The sequence below is a fragment of the Accipiter gentilis genome, chromosome 9, assembly GCF_929443795.1.
Source record: "Accipiter gentilis chromosome 9, bAccGen1.1, whole genome shotgun sequence".
NCBI lineage: Eukaryota > Metazoa > Chordata > Aves > Accipitriformes > Accipitridae > Astur > Astur gentilis.
This window is the reverse complement of record NC_064888.1, coordinates 470,777-487,805: the sequence shown is the minus strand read 5'-3', so window position 1 is coordinate 487,805 and position 17,029 is coordinate 470,777. Positions and strand designations below refer to the sequence as shown.

Sequence of the window (17,029 nt, the reverse complement as noted above, 5' to 3'; positions counted from 1 at the left end):
ATCCCAGTCCCTGGTCCTGATCCTGGTCTCGATCCCAGTCCCTGATCCTGGATCTCAGTCCTGATCCGATCCTGATCCTGGTCCCTGATCCCTGTCACTGATCCCTGATCCCTGGTCCCTGATCCCTGGTCCTGTTCCCAATCCTGATCCTTGATCCCTTTCCCTGATCCTTGGTCGGTCCTGATCCTTGGTCCCAATCCCTGGTCCTGATCCCAGTCCCGGTCCCGATCCCCAATCTTGATCCCTTTCCCTGATCCTGTTCCCTTTCCCTGATCCTGATCCCTTTCCCTGATCCTTGGTCCTGGTCCCGATCCCTTTCCCTAGTCCCGATCCCCGATCCCTTTCCCTGATCCTTGGTCCCAATCCTGATCCTTTTCTGTGATCCCTGTCCCGTTCGTGGTCCCGATCCCTTTCCCTGATCCTGATCCCAGTCCCTGGTCCCTGTCCCCATCCTGATCCCTTTCTCTGACCCCGGTCCCGGTCCCGATTCCAGTTCCCCGATCGCGATCCCGGTGGCGGCGCCGCGCGGCCGCCGGCCGCCAGGGGTCGCGTTGCCCGCGCCCGCCGGGGGGTGGGCGTGGCCGGGGGCGGGCGGGGGCGTGCCGGCGGGGGCGGGGGCGGGGGCGGGGGGGGCGGCGGCGGCGGCGGCGGCGGCTCCAAGATGGCCGCGGTGTCGGTGTTCCCCGGCGTGCGGCTCCTCACCATCGGGGACGCCAACGGCGAGATCCAGCGGCACCAGGAGCAGCAGCCGCTGCGCCTCGAGGTCCGCACCGGCCCCGACAGCGCCGGCCTGGCGCTTTACGGCCGTGAGTGCGGGCGGCGGGACCGGCCCGGGGCCGGCGGGGGGGTGGGGGGGTGAGATACGGGGGGGCTGGGCCGGAGGGGGCGGGGGCCCGGGGGGGGGGAGTGTAGGGGGGTGCGGGGACTTGGGGGGCTCGGGGGGGGCTGGGGGTGCAGGGGCTTGGGGGCTGGAGGGTTGAGATGCGGTGGGGGGTGTACGGGGACCTGGGGGGGCTGGGGGTGTCTGGGGGGGCTGGGGGTGTCTATGGGGGGGCTGGGGGTGTAGGGCTTAGATGGGGTGGGGGGACCTGGGCGGGGGAGGGCTGGCTCGGCACCCTCCCGGGCGGGTGACGGGGTGCTGGGGGGGGAAACGGGGGGGGGCTTTGGGGTTGGTGGAGCCTTGGGGGGATGCTGGGGCTGGGGGCTGAGGGGGGGGCTTTCGGGCGAGACAGGGACACTGGGGGCCAGTGGGTCCGTGTCATTTGGGGGGTACCAGCGCCGTCGTGTCCACGTGTGCCCTGTCCCGTCCCGTCCGTCCCCCCCGAACCATCAAAAGGGCGGCAGCAGCCGGGGGGGCTCGGCCGAGGCGGGGGCTCCCCCGTCCCACCGGGCGTTTGCCGGAGGCTGCGGAAAGTTAATTCTCAGCTCGCCCCCCCCCCCCCCCCCCCCCCCCCCCCACACACCTCGCCTTGCCTGAAATAGCCCGAATTTGGTGACCTTCCAGGCGCCGCGGCGGCCGTCCCGTCCCGGGGGGGTTCGCTCCGGTGGCCGTTAACGAAGTCGTTAACGGGGTGTCCGCCGCCCGGCCGGCGGGCGCGGTGTCGGACCGAGTTTTCTTTGTCTCCGCCAAGAATTGTGGGTTTTATTCTTTTGGGGGGGGTTTTCCTCCCCACCCCACCCCCTTTCCCCAATCCGGCGGCTCCTGCGCTTTGTGCTCGGTGAATCTTGGGAATACGTCGGCGCCGGTGCCGGCCCGGTGCTGCCGGAGCCTCCACGCCCGGCCGGTTTTCACGTGATTACCGGCGGAGACGTCGGCTTTACAACCGGACCGTCGTGGGGGGAATAACGACCAGACCCCCTTCCCTCCCCTCCCTGCTAATGACCCGCTCAGGTGAAATTAATTGATCGGCGCAAGTAATTAATGTGTGGCGCAGCGGCCCCGTCCTGCGCCGGATTTGGAGGAGACCTCGCCTGCGGTGTGGGATGGGGCAGGGGGAAACTGAGGCACGTGGGGCTGGCTCATCCCCGAGCCCGCGGCAAATCCTGCCTCCGCCTCGATGCCGGCCCGGCACTTTCTCTGCCCGGGTTTCCTCGCCGGCTGCCGAAGCTTCGGCGTGGCTCCTCAACCGGGAGGAGAGTGGAACGCTGGCGGCGAGCGGCTGGGCAGCCGGACCCGCTCCCCTCGGCGAGAGCGAAGCTTCGCCTGGAGCCTCCATCGCCTGAAGGTTATTAACGGGTTTTTTTGGCGGGCGCCAAGAGCCATCCTCGTGCCAGCACGGCCCCGCGAGGCGCCGACCCTCGGCTCCGCGGCTTCTCCATCCCTCGCCGCATCCTCGTGCCGCATCCAGCTCGTTGCCCCGCACTGGCCGGCGTCCCCCTTTTCCAGTTATTTGCCAGAAAAGCCTTTGTGTGGCCGGGGCCGGGGGTCTCTCGCTGCCCTTTCAGCGCCGGGGCGGCCGCCGGCACATCTGCCGGCCCTTTTTTATCAGCCACAAAGAGCCCGGAGGCCCGGGCTGACAGCCTGATTAACGCGGCTGGCGGGAATTTGCATTTAATGGCTTTGCCGAGCGGCGCCGTGGGCAGTGCTGGGCTCGGTGCAGGTGCTGCCGCGGCCCTGCCGGGGTCTCCTTGGGGGCTGGAAGCGGCGGGTCGAGCTGGAAGCCCCTCCGGCTCGTTTCCCTCTCGTCACTCCCAATTAATCGGGCAACTTAATGCACCGCGTGGCCGATCCGGAGCGACGACGTGCCGGGAGCCTGGCCGGCAGCAGGCAGGGCTGCCCAGCGCTGCCAGGGCGAGAGGGACCGGCAGCGAGATGCTGGGGGAAAAACAGGTTTTGCCGCAGCGGCTCGTTTGGTTTTTCCGGCGGGGTGCCGCGTGAGAAAGGCAGCGCTGGCTGGAGGTGCTAATTACCCGCTCGCCGCTCCCCGGCTTCAAAGCGGCTAACGAGGGAACGCCGCGATGCCCGCGGCGGGAGGCCGGTGCGGACGCCAGCGGTGCCCGCGATGGGGAGGCTGGGGTGGCCGGTGCCGCTCCCGGCTTGGCCGCGGGCAGCTCGGTCCATCTCCCCTCGTTCTTCCTCACGGCATCGCCCGGCTTCACCGGAGCCAGGGGGGTCCCCGCAGAGCCGTGGGGGGGTCCCTGTCCCGGCAGCAATGGGCAGTGGCACCGATCCATATTTCTGGCCACTTAAAAGCCCCATAAACCCCACTGGCCGCGCACGAGGGGTTTGTCTCCCCCCGCTGCAACGCCGTGGAGGTTAATTAGGCTAATTATGTTTTCTCCCGCTCCCTTGGCATCCGTCTAACATGAGGGAGGGCAGGAAGGGGTGGCCGGGCTGCGGGAGACGGAGGGGATGCAGGTTTGACCTGAGCCCCACCAGCGTGGCACGATCCGGTGGGGTTGGCGGGGGGCTTTGCCCAGCTCTAACCCGTCCGCCCCCCGTGTTCTCTCTTCCCCCCCACCCCAGATGAAGACGTCTGCGTGTTCAAGTGCTCCGTGTCCCGCGAGACTGAGTGCAGCCGCGTGGGCAAACAGTCCTTCATCATCACGCTGGGCTGCAACAGCGTCCTCATCCAGTTCGCCACCCCCAACGGTGAGTCCCCCACCCCGGGGAGGGGGCGGTTTGGCTTCTTCGGGACCCTCGTGTGCCCCTGTCCCGTCCTTACCCCCCACCCCGGGCTAAAGTCTTCCCCTCCCCCCCATTCCATCTTCTCCAGATTTCTGTTCCTTTTATAACATCCTGAAAAACTGCCGGGGCCACAACACGGAGCGCTCGGTCTTCAGCGAGCGGACGGAGGAATCCTCGGCCGTGCAGTACTTCCAGGTGAGGGGCTGCTCCGGCCGGGCACAACCGCCGGCAAGGGTTTGGCCACGGCGTCCCCGGTGACATCCGCGTCCGTCTGTCTGTTTCCTCCCCCCGCCAGTTCTACGGGTACCTGTCCCAGCAGCAGAACATGATGCAGGACTACGTCCGGACGGGCACCTACCAGCGAGCCATCCTGCAGAACCACAGCGACTTCAAAGACAAGGTCAGCCGGGCGACCTCCCCCCCTTTAACTGCCCCGGCCTGTACAATAGTTTTGGTGAAATCTGCCTCCTTTTGGTGTCTGTCTCCAGCTCTGGGAGGGTGGTCACATGCCAAAGTTGGAATAGGCGCCTTGATTAGGACTTTCCTCCCTTTTTTTCACCCGCTTTTAATGTGTTCCGGTGCTTTCCCATCTCCTTCCTCGTGGTTTTATTTGTAGTAGTCCTCCAAAAACACGGCTGGTTGTGAGTGCGCGGCCAGCGGGAGGAGGGACAGTGGCCAAGAGCCGTGTGCCGCCAGCACTGGGGCGCGGCCGGCTTCCCGCACCGGCACCGCTGATCCCCCTAATCGGGGCCGGGGGGGGTTATATATAGGATCAAAGAGGATTTGGGCGCTTGGGTGCCGTTCGCTGGCTCAGCCACGGCGCTCTTAATCCCGTTCTTCCCTGTGGCACTGGGAAGCGGCCGGGGCCGAGCCCTCAGAGCTGCCGTGGGTCCGGGCGCGATTTGGTGCAGTGCCGAGGTGGTATAAACGCTGCGGTTGGGTCCCGCTGCCGAGCGGAGCTGGCTCTGGGCGCGTGGGTCGTTACCAGAGCTTCCAGGGGGTGGGTAACGACCTGCTGGAGTTAGTTCCTTCTCTGAAGCCTGTTTGTAATCGGAGCTGCGGTGAGGGGCTGTTTTCTCCCCAGGAGGGGCTGGGCCGGTGCCGCCGCCTTGGTTTTCCTTCTTGGGAATCCAAATCTTGGGGTCCCTGGGTCTCCCCGTCCTTTTGTGCCCCAGACTGGAGGCAGAAGACCCCGATCCTGGCTCTGGGACGATGATGCCGGGAGCCAGATGGGATGAGTCCCTACCTCCAGAGCCGGTGCCGATGGTTCACTGTATCCGCACTGTCTCCCTCCCAGATCGTCCTGGACGTTGGCTGCGGCTCCGGCATCCTCTCCTTCTTCGCGGCACAGGCCGGGGCGAGGAAGATTTATGCGGTGGAAGCCAGCACCATGGCCCAGCACGCGGAGGTGAGCAGCCCCGGTGCCCACCACCAGGCAGCTCGTGGCTTTGCCAAGTGCGGTGGTCTCGTGCCAAACCCGTCTCGGATCACGCCCCCTTTGAGCCGTGCCCCTACCCCAGTACAACCCAGTAGCGCCAGGATGACGGCACTGGGAATGCCGGGGCAAGTGCAGTTCAGGGCTCTGCCTCCCACCACGTCCCTGGTATCGTGCCCCTGTGCTTTGGGGCAACTCCTCTCCCCGCTGAACATCCTCCTTTTTTTCCTGGGGTAGGTACTGGTGAAGAGCAACAACCTGACGGACCGGATCGTGGTGATTCCGGGGAAGGTGGAGGAGGTCTCGCTGCCCGAGCAGGTGGACATCATCATCTCCGAGCCCATGGGCTACATGCTCTTCAACGAGCGGATGCTGGAGAGTTACCTCCACGCCAAGAAGTACCTGAAACCCAGCGGTGAGTGCTGGGGCAGCACACCGGTGGGGATGGGGGGGATTCGCAGCACCCCGAGGGGCCTCTTTCCCGGTCTGATGGATCCTGCGAGCCCAGGGAGGGGGAGCAGGCACTTTCCTGTCCCCCCGCTCCTCAACCAAATCCTCCGCTCCCCTATCCAGGGAACATGTTCCCGACGATCGGTGACGTCCACTTGGCCCCATTCACGGACGAGCAGCTCTACATGGAGCAGTTCACCAAGGCCAATTTCTGGTGAGTCCGGTGCCGGGGGGAGGATGATCCTGACCCCTTCCCCTGCCCTGGGATGGTGGGGGGCCAGGGCCGGAGCCGCCCCCCTCACGTGTTTGTATGTTCCCCCCTCCTGTAGGTACCAGCCATCCTTCCATGGCGTCGACCTCTCTGCACTCCGAGGGGCGGCCGTGGATGAGTATTTCAGGCAGCCTGTGGTGGTGAGTGGCCCTGAAGTCCCCGGGGGGATGGGGGACGGGGAACCACTGGGGGGGCTCGAGGTGAGCTGGGGGGGTCCTGGCCGCTGACCCCCACCTTCCCCACCCCCCCAGGACACCTTCGATATCAGGATCTTAATGGCCAAATCAGTCAAATACACCGTGAACTTCTTAGAAGCCAAGGAAGGCGATTTGCACAGGTGGGTGGCAGCTGGGAGGGTCCTGACTGAGCCCCCCCCACCCCAAGCCTTTGGGCACCCAAGGGTGCTGGGGGGCCTTGACCCCCCCTTGCAACGGCTCAGCTTTGCCTTCCAGGATAGAAATCCCCTTCAAGTTCCACATGCTGCATTCGGGGCTGGTCCACGGCTTGGCCTTCTGGTTCGACGTAGCCTTCATCGGCTCCATGTATGCGGCAGGGGGGTTCTGAGGGGGGCGGGTCGGGGCTGTGCCTCACACACCCCACCCCACCCCCCCCCAACACATCATCTTCCTTCCCCCCCCCTCCCCAGAATGACGGTGTGGCTCTCAACAGCCCCCACTGAGCCGCTGACCCACTGGTACCAGGTCCGGTGCCTGTTCCAGTCACCGCTCTTCGCCAAAGCCGGCGACACGCTCTCAGGGACTTGCCTCCTCATCGCCAACAAGAGGTGAGAGCCGGGGGGGGGGGGCCCACCACGCAGCCGGGCCCTTGCCAGAGCCGCCGTCCCAGCTTTGGCTACACCAGCCGCGATCTGGTTATGTCACGTCCCTTGGCATCTCGTGCTGGCACCCGGAATAGCTGCGGGGGGGAGGGGTCAGCGGCTTGGCAGAGGGGGGGGCCCTGCCCCAGTTTGGGCCGGGGAGGGGGCCCTGCCCCAGTTTTGGCAGTGTATTTATAGCTTGCAGTGGGGACGGCCGTGACCCAAATGCTGATGCTGTTCCTGGTACTCTCTGGGGGCTGTAAGTCGGGGCGGGGGGGGCCAGGCTTGTCTGCTCCCTGCCCCCCCCGATGCAGTTTGGGGTCTCACGGCCCGTGTGTGTCCCCCCCCAGACAGAGCTACGACATCAGCATCGTGGCTCAGGTAGACCAGACCGGCTCCAAGTCCAGCAACCTCCTCGACCTGAAAAACCCCTTCTTCAGGTAGCGCCAGGGGGGCTTGGGGTGGCAGGGGGGGGGAGCAGGGTCAGTGGGGTCCCCAATGAGACCCCCAGGCCTCATTCCTGCTCCCCCCCACCCCCAGGTACACGGGGACAACCCCCTCGCCCCCCCCCGGCTCCCACTACACGTCCCCCTCGGAGAACATGTGGAACACGGGCAGCACCTACAACATGAGCACGGGGATGGCCGTGGCCGGTGGGTAACAGCGAGTCGGGGTCTGGGGGGGATCTGCCGTATCAGTGATGCCAAAACCCCCGGCCAGGGGCGTTACAGGATTACGGGGAGGGGGGGCAAACCCTGTTTTGGGGTGGGGGCCTGACCCCTTTGCCCTCTCTCTCCGGCGCAGGCATGCCCGCGGCGTACGACCTCAGCAGCGTTATCGCCGGCGGCTCCAACGTTGGCCACAACAACCTGATCCCTTTAGGTGAGTACGGGGCTGGGGGGGGACAGACTCCCCCACCCGTTGGGGGTCACAGCAGCCCCCCAACCTTACCCTGCTCCCCCCCCCCCCCTCCCTCCACAGCCAACACCGGCATCGTGAACCACACTCACTCCAGGATGGGCTCCATCATGAGCACAGGCATCGTCCAAGGTAACCCCGCCCCACACCCAGCCCCCTCTCTGGGAGCCCTCCAGACCCCCCCATCTCCCCCCTGACCCACCCATCTCCCCCCAGGCTCCTCCAGCGGCCAGAGCGGCGGCGGCTCCAGCACCCACTACCCCCTCAACAGCCAGTTCACCATGGGGGGTCCCGCCATCTCCATGGCCTCCCCCATGTCCATCACCACCAACACGATGCATTACGGGAGCTAAGGGGCTCCCCGGGACTGCCAGCGCCAGGAAAACCAAATGAAGAGCACCCGCCGCCCCCCCCTGCCCACCCCCCCAGCCCGGGGGGCCACCCAGGAGGATTTTTTTGGACCCTCCTATGATAGACAAAGCCGCCCAGCCCGCGCTCCGCTCGCCGATACTGGACCTGGATGGGGGTTTTTGGGGTTTCTTTTGTTGGGGTTTTTTTTTTTTTTTTTTTGGGTGGGGGTGGGTTTTGTTTGGTTGTTGGTTTTGTTTTGTTTTGTTTTTTTAACGAATGGCTGGAGCCACCAGCCCCCACGACGCATGGGTGCCGTCTTCCATAACCACCCTGCGAGGAGTGGGGGGCAAAATGCCGCAGGGGGAAGGCTTGAATGTACCAAAAGCTCCTCTTTTGGCCCCGTCCCTGCCTGCTGGAGCAGGCAGCGTGGGCAGCGCGGGCAGGGCCAAACCCCTTTCTGGAAGGCTCCCTGGCACGGCGGTGCGTTTGGCGTCGGTTCGCGTCCCTGCGCTCGGCGCCCAAACTCCTCTCTCCTGTTTTCCCCTCAAGGGGTGCGGCGGCTGCGGGGGGGGGAGACCCCCTGTGCCGGGGAAGGGCTGGGGGCAGGCAGCCCCTTGCCGGGCTGTTGCATAGGAATAGCGGATCTGCTGTTTTTTTCGGCTGTAGTACTGAATAAACGGGAGGGTTTCGAAGGATCGCGCCCCTGTTGGCTTCCACAGCCGCATCCCAGCTCCGGCACGGATCGCTCCCCAGCTCCTGCTGACCTACCCCCCCCCGGGGTGGTTTTGGGGTGTTGTCCCCCCCAAGCAGGAGAGAAGCAGTGGGGTGCAGGGGAGGACATGCCCCCGGGTTTATTTGGGTCAGTTTGCATAGAGACGAGCTGGAGGCTGAGAGGAGCCAGAGCCGGCGCTGCCCCGGCACAGGGGAGCTGGGGACCCCCCCCCCGTCTGCCCTGGGGCCAAGCAGAGGCACTGAGCGCTGTCACGTCCTTCCGAGGGGCTCGGTGCCACGGCCGGGAGCTCCCCCTCGATCCAGGGACACGTCCCCTCACCGCGCAGGGTGGGTGCCCGGCAGGGAGATGTTGGTGCCAGGGAGCTGCGGTGCATGGCTGCGGAGCCCCTCGGCCCCCACCGTGGTGTGGAACGGTGAAGGGGCTGGGCTGGCGCTCGGCGGCTGCTGGAAAAAGTAGAGCTGAAAGGAAAAGAAAAACCATGGCAGCAGGGACGCACGGACCCCCCAGGGATACCCCCTCCCAGTTGCCACCAGCGGGTACCTTGCAGCCGACGGCGAGGAGGGTGTGCAGGGAGACGACAGCGGCCACCACGGCCAGCGCGGTTGCCCGGCCGTCGGCACGGACCAGCGGCCAGAAGGTGAGGGCCAGCACCGATGCCGAGAGCAGCGCAGCCACGGCCAGCAGCAGCCACTGCAGCCAGGCGGCCGGGATCAGCCACAGGACCTGCGGGGACAGCGGCCCGTCACCCCGACGTGTCCCGTCCCCCAAAAGCCGGGGACCTCCCTGCCCCAGGACTCACCGCGGTTGGGATGTAGGCGGAGAGGGAGTAGCCGTAGACGCAGACAGTCTCCAAGAAGCTGTAGGCACCGGCCCCGTGGCTCTGCCGCCACCGCAGGAACCCCCACAGCGCCAGCGGCACCAACCAGGCGTAGCAGTAGATGAGGGTGGCAGCGATGGTGACTGGGGTTGGTGGGGGAGAAAGGAGGGGGTTAGGGCACGGCTGGGGTCCCCGTGATGGTCCCAGGGGCAGGCACCATCTGGGGGTCCAGCCCCCCCCTCCTCGAGCTGCAGGGCCACTGCCGGCACCCTCCGGCCCCTCACCATTGTGGAACTGGGGGCTGTAGTGGTAGGTGGGGGACGCTTGCTTCTCCGTCAGGTGGGAGAGGTTCCCGCTGACGGCCAGGGCGAACACCAGCGTGGCGCAGATCCAGAAGGGACCTGAGGACGGGGACACGCCGTCAGCGAGGAGCCGCGACGGTGGCAGCGCCGGGGTTCGGCAGCGGGGACGGCTGCGGCCGCTTCACTCTCACCGTACAGGTCGGGGTTGTTGCGCAGGCGGTGACGCACAAAATTCTTCCCCGGCAGCGGCGTCACGGAGCCCTTGATCCTCTCCAGCACCTACCAGGGAACGAAGGCGGAACCTCAGCCGGGTCGGCGGACGCCGGTGCCAGCTGCTGCGCCAACGGGCTCCGTTACCTGGTGGGTGTCGACGTCGAAGAAGGCCTGGTAGTACTCGAAGGTCCAGAAGCTGCGCGGCTGCCTCTGCCCACCCAGGAGCTGCGTGGGGGGAGCGGGATGAGCCGGGGTTGGTGGAGCTGCAGCCCAGGGGCTCAGAGCAAGCCCGTTCCCCCCAACCCTTTCGGTGGGGGTCTGCTCTTGGGGGGGGGGGGGGGGGGGAACACGGACCCTCCGTCTCTCTCACCTCCGTCGTGTCGGTGTCATCCCCCGGCTCGCCCTCCTCGGGGCCCACGGTCACGGCGGCGTGGCTGGGCCGCTCCTCGCCGGCGCGGGGGGTCGCGGCGTCGGGGGTCGCCGACAGGAGCTCCGCCGCCTCCTCGAACTCTGCGGGGGGCGAGAAGGGTCGGGGGGGGGGGGGGCAGGAACCGATAGCCCCCCGTCCCCTTACCGGGAAGGGGGGAAACCTGCCCCGACCGCAGCGCTGGGGGGGGGGGGCGACTGGACACCCCCAAACCCTGCCGGGACACGGGCTGGGGGGGCCTGGAGGCCCCCCGAGGTGCCCGCACGGGGATCAGGGCCGGGGGGCTCCCGGGGAAGGCGGGGGGGGCCGCAGGACCGGGGGTCCCCGGTCGGGACGGGGGTGTCCCGGACCGACACCCCTCCGAGACTCACCCTGAAACCGGAGGTCGTCGGGGGCGGCCATGGCGGAGCCTCTCGCTGCCGGGACAAAACGCACCGCCGTCGTACCGGGACCCCCCACGGGACCGGGACCCCCCGGCACCGGCCCGGTCCGTCCGCCCCCCCCGCCTCAGGCCGCGGATCCCCGGGATCCCCGGCCCTGGCACCCCCCAAAACCCCCTCGAGGTCCCCGGGGCCCGGTGCTCCCGGTGTCGTGTTCCCCCCCCCCCTCCCCCGGCTCCGGTGTCCCGGTCCCCGCTCACCGCCCGGCGCCGCCGACGTGGTTCTTTCCTTCCCCCCCCCCCCCCCCCCCGCCGCTGTGGTGATGGTTCCTCCCGGTCCGTCCCTCTCCCGCTTCCCCCCCCCTTCGCCCCGCCAACTTGGTTCCCCCCACCGCGACGGTTCCGCCCGGTCCGTCGCCTCATCCGTCCCGGTGGGACCCGCTTCCGGTCATGGCGGCGGCGGCGGCCGGGGGGGGCCGCGGCCTCTGGGGGCGCCTCGCGGAGAGTCGCATCGGTGAGGGGGGGGGACGACCGGGACAACGGGGGGACCCGGAGGCAATTGGGGGGGGGGCTGGGACCTTGGGGGGGCGCGGGCGATTGGGACCGGGGCACCCCTGGGTCGGGGGGGGGAACAGAGCAACGGGGGGGGAGTCGGGGGGGGCACCCCGACACTCTTGGGGTCAGTGAGGGGGTCTGGGGGGGGGCAGGAAGGGCTCCTGGGTTCACTGGGGACGGATGGTTTGGGGGGCAGCCGGGAGCCCTGAGTTTGGGGGGGGACGGACTTGAGGGGGGGGGCAGCCCCGAAACCCCCGGCTTCAGCTGGGGGGGGTCTTGGGGGGCAGCCTGGGCCCTTCTGGGTCCAATGGGGGGTCTCGGGGGGTGACCCACACACCCCTGGCTTCAACGGGGGGGTCTTGGGGGGCAGCCGGGCCCCCTGGCTGGGGGGGGGGAACACACAGCCCCGACCAAAGAGGGGGTGAGGGGAGGCCCAGCCCCCCCCCCCCCCCCGCTGACGGTTCCGGCAGGGCGCTGGTGGTGGGCGCTGCTGCAGGACTACGCGGCGGCGGTGCGGGAGGCGGCGGAGGGGGCTCGTCGCCGTCCCGGGATGGCGGCGGGTTCCCTGGCGGGGTTGGCGGGGGCGGCCGCCTGCGCCGCCGCCGTCCCCAGCGCCGAATCCTTCGAGGCGGCGACGGTGGAAGCGGCCGGCACGTTGCTGCTCCTCTCCCCCGGCACCCGCAGCCCTGCCGCCGATCAGCACGTCCAACGCTTGCTGCGATGCCGCGAGGCCGGCCGGTTACGTTACCGCAACTTCTTCTTCTTGGCGGTGGTCTACGAAGCCCCCCATGCCGCCGACGCCGCGCTCTACCCGGCGCAGTGCCCGCACTTACGGCCGCGGTGGCGGGAGCTGCCCGGTCGCCTCCTGGATGTGGGGTTCTGGGGACGCTGGTGGGTGCTGGGGGCCCGGCTGCGGGACTGCGACGTCAACGAGGAGGAGTTCGGGGCGCTGCCGGCCCGGCTGCGCCACATGAGCCCCCACCACCTCCACTCCCACCGCAACGAGAGCCAGTTCCTGGAAAAATTCCGGCCCGTCACCCTCACCGAGGAGGACATCCAGCGCGCTGAGAGTGAGGCGGCGGCACCGGCACGCGCCGAGGGTGCGCGGTGAGGCGGCGACGCCGGGGATCCATAAATGGGACCGCTGGCACTGGGCGGCGTGTTTGACTCGTTAACACTGGTGAATTGTCGTTTGTAACTTGGCATTTATTTAATTCTCATTTATAACTCGTTAACGTGGCTGAATTCGTGTGGATCTACCCCAACCGACACGTTGGGGGGTTGAGTGGGGTCAACCGTGCTGGAGGGATGAGTCTCTGCGCCCCAATTATCCACCAGGCATTTGTTAAGGCGTCTTATTATTAATTGTAGACATTAAGGCATCTCTTCTTCTCCATGCGCCTCCCTAATTATCGATCAGGCATTCATTAAGATGTTCATTAAGACATCGACGCATCCACACCCCCCCCATGAGTTATTTATCACTGGTAGTGAGGTGACGGTTCCCCACTGTGATGTTTAATTGATGTATTTATATGGGTTTATATCGATATTTTATTTCTATTTATATTTTTAAATACCGAGGGGCTCTCCCCTCCATCGCTGATGTATTTCCAGCCCCCCTGCCCCTGGCTGCACCCCCCACCCTGACCCTAAAACCGGCAGAAATGGTTCCACCAGTTGGCAGATGTTTAATTTCCGTAGAAATTGGGCTAAAACCACCCAAAAAACACCCCACCGCCTCAGCTGGCAGGTTTTGGGGGGATTCACGGGGGTTTGGCAAGCACCGGGGATTTTACCGGGGTCCCACGTTGCCGTGGAGACGGCGGCGATGTACGGCCATCGGGGCCCGCTTCGTTAAACTTTAATTTCCTTCGGCAATTAAGCCGCGCTGGGAACGCTGGGGGACACGCACGCGTCTCCGACATAATTAATAACACCGCTGGGAGCTGCTAATTATAGCCGGTGCCAACGAGCGGCAGCCCTTGGCGGTTGGTTCATTACTCGGGCTTAATTATTCCTCTTTTCGCCCCCCAAATCGACGCTTTTCGCCCTCCCTTCCCCTCGCGGGTTGGAGCTCTTTGGAAAAGCGCCGTTTTGGGGCTCCAAAAGCCCCTTTTTTCCCCGATTTCCGGGGGGGGGGGGGGGGGGGGGATGATGATGATGATGACGTCGCGCCAGGCGCTCACCGGGGCTCCGTTGCTGTTTCTTTTTTTCCCCATTGTTTGCAAATTTTCCGCAGTTTGGGGGTCTCTCCGTCACGAAGCCGGAGGGTAACGAGGGGGGTTAAGCGCGGCCTCCTCAGCCCCCACCACGGGTTTGGGGGGGGGGGGGGTGTCTGGGCTGTAAACCAGGGCTTTGGGGCAAGAGGAGCCCCAAAATTCGATAAAATCACCTCGTGTTGACGCACATCTGGCTGCTTAAGGGCCCTGCCTGCCCTGGGGACCCCGGACCCCCCCCGTGGACCCCCCCCCCCCCCCGCCGCCCTTCCCCTTCGCCGCAGTGGCGCGGGCACTGCGCATGCGCCGGGGGGGGGAAGGGGGGGGGGGGGGAGAGGAGAGCGCGCGCCTCTGGCGCGCCCGCGCGCGCTCGCCGCCCTCCTTCCGCGAGCGGCCGGCGCCTGGGGCACGCGCCTCGCTCCCCGCCTCCGCGCGCCCCTCTCCCGCTTCCCCCCATTGGCTGCGGCGGGGAGCGAGACCGCGCCAGGCCGATCGCGCCGCGCTGATTGGTTGGCAAGAGCGGGGAGGGAGACAGGGGGCGAAGGAGCGGAAGGGAGTGGGGGGAGAGGGGAGGGGAGGTGGGGGGAAAGAACCCCAGGGCGCCTCCCATTGGCTGCCGCGCGGCGAGAGGGTGTGGCGAGTCTTCCCCCCTCCTCCTCCTCCTCGCGCCGGCTGCACCTCTCCTCTTCCTATTGGTCAAAGCGCACGCCCTCTACGTTCCCCCCCCACACACACACCCACCCAACCACCAGGTGGCGGGCTCGCCACGCTCGCATTGGCTGCTGCGAGGCGAAGGGGGCGGGGGCAGCGCGCGCGCTCTCCTTTCCCCCCCCCCCCCCTTTACTCTCATTGGCCGCGCCGGCGGAGAACGCCGTGCCTTATTGGTCGGCAGGGGGTGGGGCGCGCGCGAGAGAGAGAGGGAGGGAGCGCTGAGGCGGCGCGCACGCGCGCTGGCTGCCTGTGGCGGGAGCGCGCGTCTCCGTCGCTCCCTCAGGCGGCGGCGGCGGCGGCGGCGGCTCCTTTGTTCCTCCCCGCGCCCGGTGAGACGGGGCCGCCCGGCGGGGATGGACCCTGCGAGCGGTTCCTCCGGCGGTCAGCGCGGTAAGGGACCGGTAGGGGCCTCTCGAGGGCGGCTGAGGCCGGAGCCTGGCTGAATGGGGCCGGCAGGGAGGGGCGGGCGGGGGGGGGGGCCGGCGGTCGCTGAGGGGGGGTACGGCGGCCCGGGAGGGTCACGGGAGCTCGGCGGAGCGCTGCTGCTGCGGACGCGCTGGCCATTGTTTCGGGGGGCCTCCGCGTCTTCTCCTCCCCCCCCCCCCCCCCCCCATCGGCCATCATCATCATCATCCCGACCTTGTGCCCTCCCCCCTTCGACCCCCCACAGCATCCCCCTCTCCCCCCCCGCCCCAACCACCACCCCGTTTTTCAGTCCCCCCTGTATCCCCCTTCTCTTTCTCTCCCTCTTTTTGCCCCCCCCCAACATCCCCCACTATTCAACCCCCTCAGCATCTCCCCCCCGCCTTTTCAGCCCCCCCCAGTATTCATTTCCTCTTTTAGAACCCCTTTTCAGCCCCCATGTAGCATTCATCCCCTTTTTCAGCTCCCCCATCATCATTTCCCCTTCAGTCTCCCTTTTCAGCCCCCTCAGCATCCCTCCTCTTCATCCCCACCCCCCCCAGCATCCTCCTCCCTTTCACCCCTTCATTCATCCACCTCAGTCTCCCCCCTGCAGCAACCCCTCAGTGCCCCCCCCATCGGCACCCCCGTTTCCAGCCTCCTTCTTCCAGACACCCCCCATCTCCCCATTGCCGGGGTCCCGTCCTGTCCCCCCCCCCCCCCTCCTTGTCCCCCCCCCCCCCCACCTTTGCTGCAAGGGTCGGGGGACACCGCAGTGCTCCCCCCAACCCCAGGCTGGCTCCCCAGCCTCCTTTGGTGTTCCCCTTCAAAAGGGGGGCACCCTCCCCGCAAATCCAGCCTTCCCCTGCCCGCCGGGTGTCCGGTGCACCCAGCCCTTCTGCCCATGCAGGATCTGCGTCACCCCCTTTTACACCCTCCTCCCCCCTCTCAGGGGGGCAACGTTCCACCCCCCCCCAGCCTCATCCTCCCCGAGCGATTCCCCCCATCGGGGCTTTGTTTGTCCTTCTGGAGGACACAGTCCCCCCTACCCATTAAACCACCCTTCTCCAAGGGTGCTCACCCTTCTCCTCCCAAACCAGGACCCTCCCCAGCTGCTGTCACTGTCACAGCCCCTGCCACCCCCCAAGCTGGTTTTGGGGTGCTCTCTGGGTCTCAGCCTCCTCTTCCTTAGGCTGTGGGGGCCTCGCCTCATTTCTGAGATGCTGGGATCCGCCTCCCTCCATCCCATCTCTCCCATCCCTTCCTGTCTCCCCATCCCTAAAACTAATTGATATCCCCCCCCCTCCCCCCTTCTGGGGGGTGGTGGCACAGGGCAGGGAGTCATAGTACCTGTGCAGCCCGAGGATGGGCTCCCCTTGCCCTGACTCCTCCAGGAGCTGCCCTGGCCTCTGTCCCTCTGGGAATCCATCACCTTCCCAGCACAAAGGCTGCCCTCTGTGCCGGGGGATCGGGGGGATCTGGCACAGCCGCCGTCACCGGTGGGAATGGGGTGCAGCGAGGGCCCCATCCTGGGAGGGGGTTGTCGCAGAGAGGAGTTTTGTTTTTTATCACGATGCTTGTTAGCGAGAAGCCCCACAGAAATCCGCTGGTGCTGCGCAAAGCCCGATGAGCCTGATGCCTGTTCATTTACAGGGATGAGGAGCGTGTGCCGGTGCCCCCACAACAGATTGGGGGGGGGGGGGGGTGTCTTGGCCATTGTCTTCCATTTCAGGGGGTGAATCTGCCTCCCCTTTGTTGGCGGCGCAGCCCTCAGCGTCGCGGTCTTTTGTTTTGAGGTGGCGTTGCCATTGATGCTGTCGGGGGTCCCTCGGGGTTGCTTCTGGGGGTTCTGGCCAGCACGGGGGGCAGGATTTGGGGGGCGCAGTCACCAAGGCGTCCCTTTTTCTGGCGTTGCGGGTTCCCGATGCGTTAAAGCCGGGCACGAGCATCATCCTGCGGGGAGAACCCTGCGGTGTTGGGCTGCTGAGAAACACCAAGCCTTTGGTAATTATTTTTATAAATAAGCTCCTGATCTGGGGGAAAAATAACCCTGAAATTATTTTTGTGTGCTGTTCAGATCTCTTGAGGTGAAATGTGGTCTTTTCCTGCACCAGCAGGGCGTGATTTTTAGCTTTCCCTGCCGAGGTGGGGGGGTGACAGAGGTTTTATACTGGTTTGGAGGGGTTTTCCCTGTGGTTTTTTTTCTTTTTTCCCCGGATCGGTGGGCGATTTTGCCCCGGTCTGGTGCCGCTCCAGCTCTGCCGACCCACCTGCCCTTGGGATGGGAGGGGAGATGGGCAAGCGAGCCCGGGGACTCTGCTGCTAATTTCTCCTGTTAGAATAATTTCTATTTTCCTCCTTTGAAGATCAGAGTCTGAAGGAGGTGGGGAGGGGTGGTAGT

At 66.5% G+C, this 17,029-nt stretch overlaps 4 protein-coding genes across 6 annotated transcripts in view; 3 read left to right on the top strand and 1 right to left on the bottom strand.

Annotated features, from left to right (window-relative positions):
- Nucleotides 1-626: 626 nt before the first annotated feature.
- Nucleotides 627-8,565, top strand: CARM1 (coactivator associated arginine methyltransferase 1). 3 transcript variants are annotated; one of them, XM_049810922.1, is made up of 16 exons: nucleotides 627-806; nucleotides 3,467-3,592; nucleotides 3,717-3,823; nucleotides 3,924-4,028; nucleotides 4,926-5,036; nucleotides 5,301-5,478; nucleotides 5,637-5,727; nucleotides 5,843-5,924; nucleotides 6,036-6,121; nucleotides 6,237-6,326; nucleotides 6,431-6,568; nucleotides 6,952-7,041; nucleotides 7,142-7,254; nucleotides 7,406-7,483; nucleotides 7,583-7,651; nucleotides 7,736-8,565. In XM_049810922.1, exons 1-16 carry the CDS (start codon nucleotides 662-664, stop codon nucleotides 7,870-7,872), a joined length of 1,746 nt encoding a protein of 581 aa, XP_049666879.1. In that variant the 5' UTR covers nucleotides 627-661; the 3' UTR covers nucleotides 7,873-8,565. The 3 variants fall into 3 exon arrangements, with proteins under 3 accessions (XP_049666879.1, XP_049666878.1, XP_049666877.1); XM_049810920.1 differs by lacking the exon at nucleotides 627-806 and adding an exon at nucleotides 1,521-2,225; XM_049810921.1 differs by having other exon boundaries at nucleotides 7,406-7,651.
- A 126-nt stretch (nucleotides 8,566-8,691) lies between these two features.
- On the bottom strand, nucleotides 8,692-11,095 carry YIPF2 (Yip1 domain family member 2). Its single transcript, XM_049810923.1, has 9 exons — nucleotides 11,003-11,095; nucleotides 10,734-10,778; nucleotides 10,306-10,445; nucleotides 10,080-10,160; nucleotides 9,914-10,001; nucleotides 9,705-9,821; nucleotides 9,403-9,563; nucleotides 9,144-9,326; nucleotides 8,692-9,061 (listed from the first exon to the last, which is right to left on the bottom strand). Exons 2-9 carry the CDS (start codon nucleotides 10,762-10,764, stop codon nucleotides 8,918-8,920), a joined length of 945 nt encoding a protein of 314 aa, XP_049666880.1. The 5' UTR covers nucleotides 10,765-10,778; nucleotides 11,003-11,095; the 3' UTR covers nucleotides 8,692-8,917.
- A 79-nt stretch (nucleotides 11,096-11,174) lies between these two features.
- Nucleotides 11,175-12,690, top strand: TIMM29 (translocase of inner mitochondrial membrane 29). Its single transcript, XM_049810929.1, has 2 exons — nucleotides 11,175-11,255; nucleotides 11,767-12,690. The coding sequence occupies exons 1-2, from the start codon at nucleotides 11,192-11,194 to the stop codon at nucleotides 12,405-12,407; spliced, it is 705 nt and encodes a 234-aa protein (XP_049666886.1). The 5' UTR covers nucleotides 11,175-11,191; the 3' UTR covers nucleotides 12,408-12,690.
- Nucleotides 12,691-14,456: 1,766 nt separating this feature from the next.
- SMARCA4 (SWI/SNF related, matrix associated, actin dependent regulator of chromatin, subfamily a, member 4) overlaps nucleotides 14,457-17,029 on the top strand; it is a 29,591-nt gene continuing 27,018 nt past the window's right edge. Inside the window, 1 exon segment of the mRNA XM_049810908.1 lies at nucleotides 14,457-14,616. The gene's annotated coding sequence lies outside the window, so the exon portion shown is untranslated.